This window comes from Taeniopygia guttata, chromosome 5 (assembly GCF_048771995.1).
Source record: "Taeniopygia guttata chromosome 5, bTaeGut7.mat, whole genome shotgun sequence".
Taxonomy (NCBI): domain Eukaryota; kingdom Metazoa; phylum Chordata; class Aves; order Passeriformes; family Estrildidae; genus Taeniopygia; species Taeniopygia guttata.
The window spans coordinates 28,505,541-28,518,595 of record NC_133030.1 but is presented as its reverse complement, the minus strand read 5'-3'; the positions used below and the strand labels follow the sequence as shown (position 1 = coordinate 28,518,595).

Genomic DNA, 13,055 nt, shown 5'->3' with positions numbered 1-13,055 from the left:
GATGTGTAATGAATTTGTGAGTAATCTTTAATGTAGTCTCCTAATGTTCTTCATCCTTTGTTTGCCTGTTATCTTTTTGCTGATTCTTGTTATGGCAGCTCCTGTCTTCTACTTTTGTTGCCCAGTAGCAGAAGGAGACAATCCTCTTCTATACACAGTAGCAGTGTAAATATGCTTGACACCAGGGAGAAACCCCTGAGCTCCCTATTCCAGAGCCCAGCAGAATTTCGTGGCAGTGCATTCACACTGGATTTGGACAGAGAGCCTAAATATTTGGCTTCAGCACCAGGGAATTAGTAAATTGAAGAGACATTCATTTTACTCACCAGCTGACTATGAGCTAAGGGAATTGAGCAAGGGCTCTCCTACAGCTTGTACCAGCCAAAAAAAGGATGATTAATAGGGCAGAAACAACCCAGCGTTCCAGCCAGCATAAGCCTCTGAATATGAAAGTTTTTCCATAAACTGAGGTAGATTTTATGTGCCGCTCTTGAAACTCCTAGTTAGACAGTATCAGCTTGTAGCCACTGCTCCTGTAACACTCTGAACATGACTCCTGCAGATAAAAAGCTGGGGCAGTTATGCAGTTCTGCCCTGATAGCTGATGCTCAGTTATGTAGTGCTTCCTAGGGTGATAAAAAGAGAAAGAGGCTGCTTCTGGCACAGTGTGTGCATCCATCCAGTCTGGGTTTTCCCATTAGAAAAATCTGATATCAGGGTAGGGAGTAATCATCCTGCATTGATGGCTGCCAGACTTTCAATTCATTGTGCTGTTATTACAGGAGGCTGCAGGGTTTCTGAAGAATATCTGACTGTCTGCTGGTTTCCCTAGTTTACTTTATGGCTGTGCATAGTAGGAAAGCACATGTGGAATCATGCACATTGGTATGGATGCAGCATAAACAAAACACACAATGCAGTGAATACTTTAAAGTGTGCTGGCATCTTGCAGCTGTGCTTCTCTATAGCAGTGATTGTCTCGCTGCTAAACTTGTGATTTATTTGTCCTAGAAAAATAAATGGTTTTGTATCTTGGAGCAGTGTTCAACCAATAAAATGTTGTATTCCCACTGTACTCTAGCTTATATGGGCAATGTGCAAATATTACTCATTTGATGGTATGTGCATGGGAAGCAAGTCTCCTAGAAGATTTAGCCTTAGAAGAAAATACAGTGGCATAGGTTGTCTGGGATTCTCAAGGCTGTATGGATTTTGAGCTTATTGTCTACAGTACAGAAGGCACTCTGGGACAGGAGCTCACCTAGGTAAAACAGTCAGTAGGCCCAGGAGCTCTTGAATCACTACCTGTCTGACAGAGGGACAATCTGCCACACATCAGCTGTTCCACTGTGTAACCAGCAACTGCATCTGTCTTTCTTCACCAAATGAACCCCTGCTGGAATATCTGCCTTAGAAATGAATGTCTGAGGGTCTGAGGACCATCACCTAGATGAAGATCATTGTTGCATCTAGAGCCATTAATGTTCTTTCTTGCCTTTACTGTCTAATCAGCAGGCACATGGTAACACCAGTACTTGTATTAGAGCAAACTCCACGTGTCTGAAATGTTAGCGGAGTAAAACCCTTTCTTGTTGTTGCTTGTGTTGATTTTCACATCTCAGTGCACAGCTGGGTCACAAGCAATTTGAACGAGTACCTTTGTTTCCTTTCTCACTTTACAGGAGTCAACAGTGGACGATGCTCACATCAGGACTATCAATGCCCTGGCCATGAAACTGGAGAGACAGAACAAGGAAGAAACAAAGACGATCTATGAGCGCCGAAAGCAGCTCAATGAGAAGTGAGTATGCTTTCAAATGTTCCACGTAAAGCAAAAACAAGAAGGGAAAATTAGGTGTATTTCTTCTGAGATAAATGGAGGAATTGGAACATTTGTTTTCTTCTTTAATATCACAGCTACCAAATATCAGACACTGGCGTTGTCTTTCCAGACTCCCAGAGCGGGTAGCTTAGAAGGATTTTTAATCCAGAAGTGCCAAAGTCATGTTTCTAGCCTTGGAGTCAAATACTGTTTCACATCACTTGGCACACAAGATGCATGAAGCTTAGGCACTTCTATCAATTCACACAGTTGTCCTGGTGAATTGCCTTGTGCTTTTGCTGCTCCACAGCCCCCTGTCTAAGAAACAAAAGCATGACAATATCAATTGTGAGATTACTGAGCATTTAGGGAAACTGGATCAGTACTTTTTAGCTTTTAACCCCCATGCCATCTTGGAGACATAGAATAAATACAACCAGATAGTCTTCTCAGGCTAATGCTTTATCCCAGTGATGAGAATCAGATTATTATGGAGAATGGGGAGATCAATATACGAGGTAGTTCAGAAAACCTGTGGTTTTGTTTAAATATGAGCATCATGAAACTCAGTTGTGGAAATCCTTACCTCTGAAATGCATCTCTAAAATATTATTTCAAATTAAAGGTGGAACAGTTTTCATGGTAACCTGAATGCATACAGGAAGAAGTTAGAGGGAGCCCTAGAGATTCATGCCTTAATCAGAGAGATAGATGACATCACAGAAAGAATTACTGAGAAGGTAAGGTTTCCAATTTTGATTAAGTGAAATGGAAAAATGCTCTATCAATCTTATTAATTCAGAAAATAGAGGGGAAAATGCTGATCCTGAATTATAATTTTGATATTAACAGAAAAAAAGGTTATATATGAAAACCAATTTTATCAATGTAAGTAATTATATTTATTTCATTATAAGTCAGTAGGCAAGTGGTAAGTAGGCACTACTTAAGGTTACAAGATTTTTGGCTTGTTATTTTCATAACAACTTTTAAAATGTATTTCTTCATTTTATGGGATTTAATTTCTTAGGATACCAAGGATAAATTTTATTTTTAAAATTTCATACCACACCTGAATTACTGTGCAACAATTTATTGAGAAATATTTTTTTTTGTTTGGTATATGGAAAAAAAAAGAAAATTGAAAAGAAAGATTGAGAAATGCAAGGAGGCATGCCTGTCTTTGTTTATGGCCAGAGGCACCTTAAGCAGGATTATGAGTGTTCAAAGAGATGTGGATTTTTCTTTCATCTCTCTAAGGAGAGCAGACAATGTGCTCTTTTGCTACTTAAAAAGACAAAACATTTGGGTGGCAAGGCAAAGAGATGAAGGAGGAGGCTTTTTTAAATAATTAAGATACAGATCCTTTTGCTTGGTGTTATCTTCACCATTTGCACATCCCACTGCCCTTTCCAGAGTGTATTGATACAAGCACTGGATTATGGAAAAGATGTGGAAAGTGTGGAAAACCTGATTCGAAGACATGAAGAAATGGAGAGAGAAATCAGTGTTATTAAGTCCAAAATGGAGGTAAGAAGTAGGGAAGTACAAAGGATACTGAAAAAATTCACTTTTTCTTCTTGAAAATATGGTGCAAAAATCATTGTTACTCTTCAGATTGATTTGCAGGAATTTTCAGCAATGCAAATGCAGCATAAATTGTTTCTCATTAAAATGTTGTGCTGCTTAATCCTACTTTATCTTATCAAATATTATTCTTCCTGATGCACAAAATCTAAGAAGAAAAGTCCCTTTTTAACATCTGGGTCTCTGGCCCTCACCTACAAGCCAGATCAGACTGTCCTATACATTTTGGAAAGCATGGACTCCATCTTCCCCCAGTTCCTGTACTCAGCTGAACCAAAATCACAACTTTATTTCTGTTCAGAACTTAAATGCAAACCCCATACTGCAAGTAGTTTCCTGACACAGACGTCAAACCCAGAAATTCTAGGTTATAATTGCCTGCCTAATCCACTCTGGCTTCTGTAAAAACTGGTCAGTTTGCATCATCTAGGACTAAATTAAACTGAGCATTAAATATGGGTCTAAGCTCATTTATATTTGTATATTTTTACTAAAAAAAATATATCCTGTTGAACAGTAGTAGAAATCCAATGACAATCTCTCACATTTTTTCACTGTTAGCCCTTTCATATAGAAAATACGAAAAACTTTTTCTTTACAACAGTATAACTTTACTTTTTTTAAGGATTAAAACCAGCCTGGCATATTTTCTGTTCTGCATAATTAAAATTATTCATTTTCATCAACTTGATGGAATTTTGCAACAAAGTTTTCAACTTTAATCCTGAGTTGATGTGTATTCATCAGACTACTAGTAGAAATTAGAATTAGCTGTTAATTTTCCTATTTGTCCATATTCTGCAAAAATGTTTTCTAAATTATCAGTTAACTTTTGTGCATGCAAAGCAATGCATGGGCCTGGATGTTTGTTCACAAACACATGTGTATTATTTTTTGCATAATACATATCCCTTTGCATACTTTGTTACTGTAATTTAATTACCTGCCTTTGAGAGCTGGGGTCTTAAAATGACCTATTTTTCCTGAAAGGCAAAGTCAGGAATGAATATGAGTATTTGGCATAAATTTACCCCGCTATAAATCTCTTCCCAGCCACTAGAACTGGAATCTTTCCGCCTCTCCACAAGGAATCCATCCATAAATGACAAACTGACTATGAAGCAACAGGAGATGAAAAACAACTGGCTACGACTCCAGGGACAGGCCAAACAAAGGTGAAGACTTAGAGTTGTTTGAGTATCTCTCAGCAGAAGCAAAGCTGCTCCCAAACTCTGCTTGCCAGAGGTCTTTTACAGTTTCTTAAGGGTTTTTCACAAATTTAACATAGGCAGCCAAGACACCTGTATTGGAAAAAGTGTGACTTGATACACAAGAAGTTCCACTGATGTGAGTTTGGGAAAACTAATACAATGGTTTTGTGGTTTATCCCATTAAATAATGTGGTTTATCCCATTAAAATATCAAATTAAACTATCATAAAGCCTTTGTGAAAGACTTATTTTTGGATGGTTCTTGAAGATTTTTTTTTCTCAAATCTTTCCAAAACAAGAAAGGCTTAATCCTGATCTGTAATCATGGCTGCAAGCAACAGATATGAAGGCTCTTTTACCTTTCTTCTGCTAATGAACTGAAGTTAAAATATTAGTAAGTATGTTGTCTCCAAGGCAGTGTGCATTTCCTGTGGTTTTGGTTAACATGAGGAACTCTTAGGAACTGTAAGGGAAAGCTTGAATTAATTTCATTTGGCTTCTGTTAAGATACTTTCCTCTGCAAATGGGGAGGGAGAGGTAACTAGATCATTCCATGTCAGATGATGCTGACCTGCACCTTGTGTGGCAGGAAGGAGAAGCTGGAAGCCTCGTACCAGTTGCAGAAATTTAACTTGGAGATGAAGGAGATACTAGACTGGGCCCAAAACACCAGAGCTTTAATGGAAGCAGGCGGGCTGCCTAAAAGTGTAAATGAAGCTGAAAGCATGATAGAGGAGCATCAGGAGAGAAAGGCAAGTACCTTCCGTGGCTCCACTTGCACATACTGGGAATCTTTCTGTGTGCACAGCACACCTCTGTCAATAACATGGTAAAAAACTGTTTTCAGTACCAGGCTGGGGATAGAAATCACCTGCATACTGACAAAACTGTCCCATGGGCTGTTTGGCACCTTGTGTCCTTCAAAGAGCTCTCACCTCTACTGCTGTTCAAGCCTGATGGTGAAAAACAGGTTCAGTCTCACATCATGCTCACTGCTCATCTCTTTGTTCAAATTTCCAAAGAAGTTAATGCCAGTTAATCCTTGCTTCGAGCTAGATCTTGTCATGAGAACTTAACTTACGTGAGAAGAAAATAAAACCAGCGGTTTGTTTCACACAGCAAAGCAAATTATCAATTAATGGTGCTACACATTCAGTTCTGAAACACTTCATATCCCAGTAATAATTACCTTGCTAATGTTTTGGTGGCTAATTTGGTTAATACTTTTGGTTTCTTTTCTGGAAGGAGTGAAATTTTAATTCACATTAGGAAAAAAGCCAATATTTTACTTTTTCCCAAGAATCATAGCTATCTTTCATCTGTTGTGCTACCTTCTCTTTGCAGTTTCTTTAATTATTCTGTGAACAGGATTTTTAGAAATACTGATAGCCAGTACTTTGTGGGTCCCCTTATTAACACAAACAGTTGGTCGGTTCTGATTAATTTCATAAACCTGAATTTAAGTTGAAGCACCTGAAATCCCCTCCTTTTTAGGGTCATCCATTTTAACAATGCTTTCTCATATCACTTAACAATGTTTTTGTTAATAATTCTTTGTCATATTAGAAATATCACAAACCGCTGATGTAGTGTGCTCCAAATTTAAATGGTGGCAAGATCTAAGTCTTTAATATCTGCTAGTCAAAAAGCCCAAATGGCTCTAAGGAGACAGTCACAGAGAAAAGGAGGAATTCAGGCTCTATGTTCTTATGCAGACTAAACTAAAATTATAGACAAGGCAAGAAGGAGAGTTTTTTTTTTAATTCTGGTTAGTGGCTCAAACCAAAGTCCTTAGGAGAGACTGGAGTTGAACTGTGTGAATTTCAAAAATATTTGAATTACAATTTTATAGCTGTGTTATCTATGAATGGGCAACACCACCACCACCCCAAAAATCTCTAAAAGCAGCCGCTCTAATTTCAGAAATTAAATAGAACATACCATTGTGTTTAAGGTAGTTTATGAGGTAATACATGGTATTATTTCAGTCCATAGTTATTTTCATTTTCAAATTGCTTACATTAGAAATTCTACATTCAATTTGCAGGGATCATAATTGCTGTTTATGCTTTCACCTTAAGGATTCAGTATAGGGGTATAATTCATTCCTCAGACCAGATGCAAAAGTTAAATGTGTTTCATTTTAACAACACAAAATTAAACAAAACCATGACTTTAAAGTAAAAATCTGAAACAAACTTCTTTGTTGGAAGAGGAAAAATTCTAGGCACTGTTTCTTAAAAGCAACACTTTTATGTAGGAAGACTGGGGGGTAATATTATAGCTGTTTGAAATTGTGTTCATTTATATCTCAGCATTTTCTAATGTGTTTCTAACTAAATCTCAATTTTCATTGTAGGAAAACAGTTGTTCCTGGACCAATAAATTAATTTATTATTTACATTTACTCTCTCTTAGGCAAGTCCATGTCCTCCCAGTAACATAGCTCAAAGATGAATGATTTTCCGTGCAAATATTAGTGCTGGAAAGTTATAGCCAAAAATCTTCCCCTTAAGGCTTGTATTCTGAATAACTGACTTTTCATAAACCCTTGACAACAACCTTAGCAATGTATTTTAGGAGGAGATTGAAGCCCGAGTGGAAAGATTCAATGCTCTCAGTGACTATGGTAAAGAACTTGGCAATTCTGGTCACTATGCAACCCCTGAGATTCGCCAGTCCCTCTCCAGATTACAGCAAGCCTGGTCTGAACTGATCCAAGCATGGAAAGAGCAATATATAAAATTGTTTCAGGCACAAGATTTACAGGTGAGTAAAATGACATTCAAGAGAGAATGCACATGTCACTGACAGTTTTTCTTGATGTAAACAGCAAATTTATAAGATGGTAGGATGAAAGATAATAATACCCAGTGTTTCATCTATATTTCACTCGTTTCTGGCATGCTGAGGGCTAAGCACATTCAGTGGTGACAGGACTTTGAGAAATTTTACCTCTACAAATCATAGAAATTTCTGAGGAATATATGCTAACACATTTTTCAAAGACTGTAAAACTTTTCAAACTCTCATACATCTGGAAAAAGACACATATTTATAACACAACATCACTATTCTTCCAAATTCTATAACCTGCCCAAAAAGACATGGGGCCAGAAAAGTATTTTTTAAAAACTGAAGAAAAATTTAGCATGGACAGAATAGTGTATCTTTTCCTGGCTTTTTTTCCTAATAAAATAACTCTTTTGGCTGCAGTTTTCCAGAAATACTTCCCTGTAATAGTCATCTCACTTTTAACATTTCTGCTCAAACAGAGATTCTACAATGAAGAATGTCAAATACTTTAAATAAGATAAAATCTGGGTTACTAACCCCATCTAAAATCATCACATATATGATAACTTAAATCTTACTGTATGGGCAGTTTCAATGCTTTTTTATGCATTATGTTAATTTTTGAAATAACCATGAAAGTTTGGTTTTGTCAATGTACTCTGCCAAAGTCAGGTTAGCTTCTGCTTTACAGCATTTCAGCATATTGTCATGTTTGTGACTCTTGGATTTTTTCCCTACACAGAAATTCTATGGCTATGTGGAACAGATTGAGAGCTGGCTCAGCAGCAAAGAGGCCTTCCTAGCTAATGAGGACTTAGGGGTATGTGCTCTGAGAAATTACAATTTTCTCTGCAATCAGTCTGGAGGACAGGGGACTGTACAATGATGTGCTCTGAATCTTCCTGTGCTCTTTCTCCTCCTGAAGTTACTGCTCTGCCCTGTTGGTGGTTTAGGATCAGATTTCTTTCCTTGGTACTTTACACAGAATGGGAATCTCAGCCGTAAGAAAAATGGAACAATCCAACTACTCTGAGTGCAGCAGGAAAATGAGACTGTATAGAAACACAGAACTCTGGTATTGTTTGGGTTGGAAGGGACCTGAAAGACCATCCATTTCCAACCCCCTGCTACGGGTGGGGACACCTCCCACCAGCCCAGGTTGCTCACTGCCTCGTTCAGCCTGGCTTGTTTTATCAGAGCCAAACACATTTGCCAGAAGTGTACAAGTCATCACTGCTGTCACACTCAGTGTAGCTTTAAATTACCTACCACAGGTATCAGTAACACTGCAATAACTGAAACTGGAGAGTGATGCATGGGCTGCTGAAGCTGTTCAGGATGCTGAATATACATTAGATCACCCTACACCTTGTATAGGTAGTGCTACTAAATTAGTTGCCTCTGCAGGGGCTACAAAAACATCTCAGAGTTTGGTGCATTTGCAGTCCCTTGATTACAGTATATGAAACGTAGAAGGACTTATCCAATCATATTTAGCTCAGCAATGTGTAGAAAATGCTCTGTGAGTGATTTCCCATCCAATGACTCATGTAAGCACCCAGAAGTTTAGTGGGTTTTTTCTGACCCATTTGATGTGAGCTTATTTCTTCCTTTAGAATAGTGGAAAGTTTATAGAAGCAGAGTTTACTGGGAAAACAACATTTTGACACCGCTGGTTCTATAATTAAAGTGCAGAGGGTGCTGAAAGGAGAACTCTGAGTCATTAATCTTGGGATTCACAAACATTACAAGAAGCGTTTCTCTGCAGAATAACTGTAATGTCAGACTCCAGTCTGGATCTGAGCTCTTCCAAATTCCATGAGTTGAAACTGAGACTGTAATTTTAACCTCTTTCTGTGACATATTTGTTCACTGAACTCTGATTTCAGTTTGGCATCCCACGTTTGCTGTCAACATGGCATCTGTTTTAAGACTGATTTAAAATTAGGGGCTGATGTTTCAGTTCCTGAGAAGTTATGTGTTCTAAGCAGCATAACAATATGCACAAAAAGCTAAGCATCCAGCACTGAAATAATGGCCTCAGACCTTGCATGCAACATTATTTAGGTCCCAAGTGTCAGATCAATGTCAATCAGTTCCAAAGAACAATACATTTTCTTGACAGCTAGTTTGCAAATGTGGGGTAAATGCCATTTACCTTCTGGATTATCAGTGTTTTGGATGGAAAAACACTGACTGAAGACAGCTTCCCTTTGTTGCTTCCTATCCAGGACTCAGTGTCTAGTGTGGAGAGCCTGCAGCGGAAACACACACAGTTTGAAAAAGCCCTGGAAGCTCAGATGGAGAAAATCGATGAGATGGCTTCATTTGCTCAGCAGCTAATACAGAACAAGCATTATGACTCAGAAAATATCAGCAGCAGATGCCAAGCTGTTCTGAGGAGGTGAAGTCAAATCCTTCCCATGTCAGCCACCAATCTCATCTGCAATGAGACCCTCCTCCTGTGATCATTATCTTTAAATGAATTAACAGAACTATAAGCTGGTTTGCATTTGCTCAACTTCATGCTTTGCACTGGGGTCCTCTCAAATTTGCTGTATTTAATTAGTAGGTTTCCAAAATGCAATTAAGTAGAGGGGGAGCAGGATTCAGAGAAAGGCCATTTCTCTTTAATTCTGTATTCTGGCCTGGCCTTAGGGACAGTGCTGCAAACAGAAGGCTTGCCATGCCATTAAATACTCAATTATCATTAAATACCATCAAGAAAGGTCATTTCCTAGACAACTGCTTTTCTCTGATTTAATGGGGTTGATCTTTAAGCCCCACTCAAATTATCCATTAGGGCATTTGCACATTTTCTGATCAGATCTTGGCCTTTCATGTGAATTACTTTATTGCTACTAGCAATTTGCATATTGTTCATCTTAAACAAGTGCTGAAATAAAAGCTGTGGTAGATGAAAAGAGCAACAAAGAGATTGGAGATCCCTTTTGATTCAAGTGAACATACTGATTTGTTAATATTGTCTAATTTGATATGATTTACTAATACCTCACATCTGCATTAACATGAATAAATTGCTGCAGGCCCAAAATTGAAAAAAAAAAAAAAAATTAAAGGATGTTTTAGCTTTAGTTTATCCATCACCATCACATTTGCAGGATTTCCACAAAAAATGTGCTGAGTTTATGTTCTCTTGAACCCTGAAAGGCAATAATGGTGATTTCTAGAGGCAGATCCCATATACACAGAATTTGTGGGCAGTTTAAACATATCTATCAGTTCCCAAGCTTTCCTACAGTGTCCTGGGCATCTCCTCTGACAGCCCAGATCAAGGGAATCTGTGTATTATGGACATTTCCCTCCTGGGAATGGAGGTGAAATTTGAAAACGCTGATCTATATAATTCACTCTGAGACTTTTACCTCACATATCTGTCTTCATCTCAGAAAAAAGAGACTGCTGGAGAATGCTGCTGCTCGCAGACATTTGCTAGAGGAATCAAGGCTTCTGCAGAAGTTCCTGAAGAATTCTTTTGAGGTACAATTACACATGATTCATAATTTTCTGGTTTCTTAAAACATGCTGTGCTGCATAGATTGGAATCCCCAGACAGATTTACTGTGAGGAAAATGAAGGAACTGAGCCTGGAAGTGAGATAATATTGGGAAAGATAAGGATAAAAATGAAGGGATATTTTTTTCTTCTTCTCTCTAGTCTAGTGTAGTAAACAAAAGATCTACTGTATGTTGGACAACAGCAAAATGCAGAAGAAATAAATGCATTAAAAGGGAATGTGCCACTATTAATAAAAAAATAAAATTTTAAAAAAAGAAGGAAAAAATAGGTTCTTTGTTTGTGAGATACTGACAGTAGGTTAGAAATAGGGAGATCATTGTCTATGCTCCCCTTGCACACATGTGCCCATGCATTTTCTCACTGCATGGGGCCTATCTGATGGAGACAGCTCCTTTTCCAGGCAACAGCGCTCATCAACAAACATATAGGGGTGACTTCATGAAGGGCAGGAGGAGCTTAGGGAAGCAGAACCTCAGAAGGACAATTCATTTCGGTCCCCACTTACCTGTTCCCTGTTTTATACATATAAGAGAAGAGCCTGGTAGGCTGGAGCTGAAGAAACTAAAGAAACACTGAAGATTATGTTTACTTCTGTTCTTCCCTCCCCACAGGTAGCTGCCTGGATTAATGAGAAGAATAGCATTGCCCAGGATGATAGCTGGAAGGATCCAAGCAATATGCAGACCAAACTGCAGAGGCACCAGGCTTTCCAAGCAGAGATCATGGCCAATAGAAATCGTCTGGACTCCATCAAATCAGTGAGAGAAGAGGGGTTATGGGCAAGGGTGGGCAACTGGTATGAAAGCTTGTGCAGCCTGTGAGTTACAGTGATCTCAAACAAGGGAGGGGGAGTCATTGTCCTCTCACTGGCATTGTCCATGTTGTCTCTGAGTATACTGAGAAGCTTATTCTTTTAGTCCATCAAGAATTTTCTGTGTCCATCTGTTTCTTCACTCTCTCTCTTACTATCTAGTGTGAGCTTGCTATGCATTTCTGCATGCATACTGTGCATGCATACTGTGCATGCAATGGAAACAGATGGGGGCCTGCAATAAAAGATTCAATCCACTGATTTTAGGGACATCTCTCTGGGTGAATATCACTTCACAGGTATCCTTGTTTATTTCCAGCAGAGAACCTACCTCATTGGATGTACTGCCTTAACAAGTCATATAAGATGTATCCAAGAAAAAGGACAGAGGCAAGATATGAGGGAAGCCTGACAAGACTTGTCAGATATTTGGCAGAAGCTGTGATCAGATGATAAGCTTGGAAGGACAGACTGTTACATGTTTATTAATTTTATTTTCAGCACAGTGCTTACTAGATGTATTTTGCAATAAATTACTACATATAAAGTAGATTGCCCCCTCCAGATTCACCTGCATCTTAGAAACACCTCCCCTTTTCTTTTATCCTTTTATTTTATTTTTCAATTTTTCTGTTCTTTTCTCTTTTCTTTTTCAAACCCCTTTCCCCACCCCCCTCCCCCCCCCCCCATTTGCAGACACAAGAAGAGGGGGTTAAAGGGTGGAGTTACAATCCTCAGTAAAATTATCTGATTTTAAATACTTGTTTGCACAATCTCTTTCACATTATTTCATGATGCCCTGCCTTCTTTGTTGGGAATAGTCCTAGTAGCTGTTCTTTAGGAACACCTACTGACCTGGTATAGCAACTTTCACTTGCTCTTGCTGTACCTCTTGCTTCCCTTGCTGTGCAGTTTCTGCCCTAATTTTAGCAAGCCTTTTGTCTTTATTAGACTGTTCCCTGTCTCTGCAATCCCTCCATCTGTTATGTCAGGATGTGAAGGTTGCAGCTAGCCCTTTACATAAGAGCACCAGTAGACTTTGGCTATGGAGGCAAAAGTGATATATTCTGGTGCATCCAGCAAAGGAAGAATACATTGCCTGTTCCTTCTGACATAGGAAGGGGAGAAGATGCTCCATGAAAGGCACTATGCCCCAGAAGCCATTCAGTCCAGACTACAAGAAATGGAAGAGCTATGGGAGGAGCTACTAGCAAGTTGCCAGGATAAATGGACCAAACTGCAGGATGCTTACAAGGTAATGCCAGTGGTTACAGGGATGCCAGTGTCT

General features: G+C 38.7%; 1 protein-coding gene across 1 annotated transcript in view; it reads left to right on the top strand.

Moving 5' to 3' along the window:
• Positions 1 to 13,055, top strand: part of SPTBN5 (spectrin beta, non-erythrocytic 5) — a 92,853-nt gene that overhangs the window by 61,602 nt on the left and 18,196 nt on the right. Inside the window, exons 41-51 of the mRNA XM_072930011.1 lie at positions 1,683 to 1,801; positions 2,448 to 2,562; positions 3,239 to 3,352; positions 4,463 to 4,584; positions 5,210 to 5,372; positions 7,201 to 7,389; positions 8,159 to 8,236; positions 9,648 to 9,820; positions 10,827 to 10,917; positions 11,568 to 11,714; positions 12,885 to 13,022. Coding sequence (XP_072786112.1) covers positions 1,683 to 1,801; positions 2,448 to 2,562; positions 3,239 to 3,352; positions 4,463 to 4,584; positions 5,210 to 5,372; positions 7,201 to 7,389; positions 8,159 to 8,236; positions 9,648 to 9,820; positions 10,827 to 10,917; positions 11,568 to 11,714; positions 12,885 to 13,022 — 1,449 coding nt within the window. The remainder of the gene's footprint in view (positions 1 to 1,682; positions 1,802 to 2,447; positions 2,563 to 3,238; positions 3,353 to 4,462; positions 4,585 to 5,209; positions 5,373 to 7,200; positions 7,390 to 8,158; positions 8,237 to 9,647; positions 9,821 to 10,826; positions 10,918 to 11,567; positions 11,715 to 12,884; positions 13,023 to 13,055) is intronic.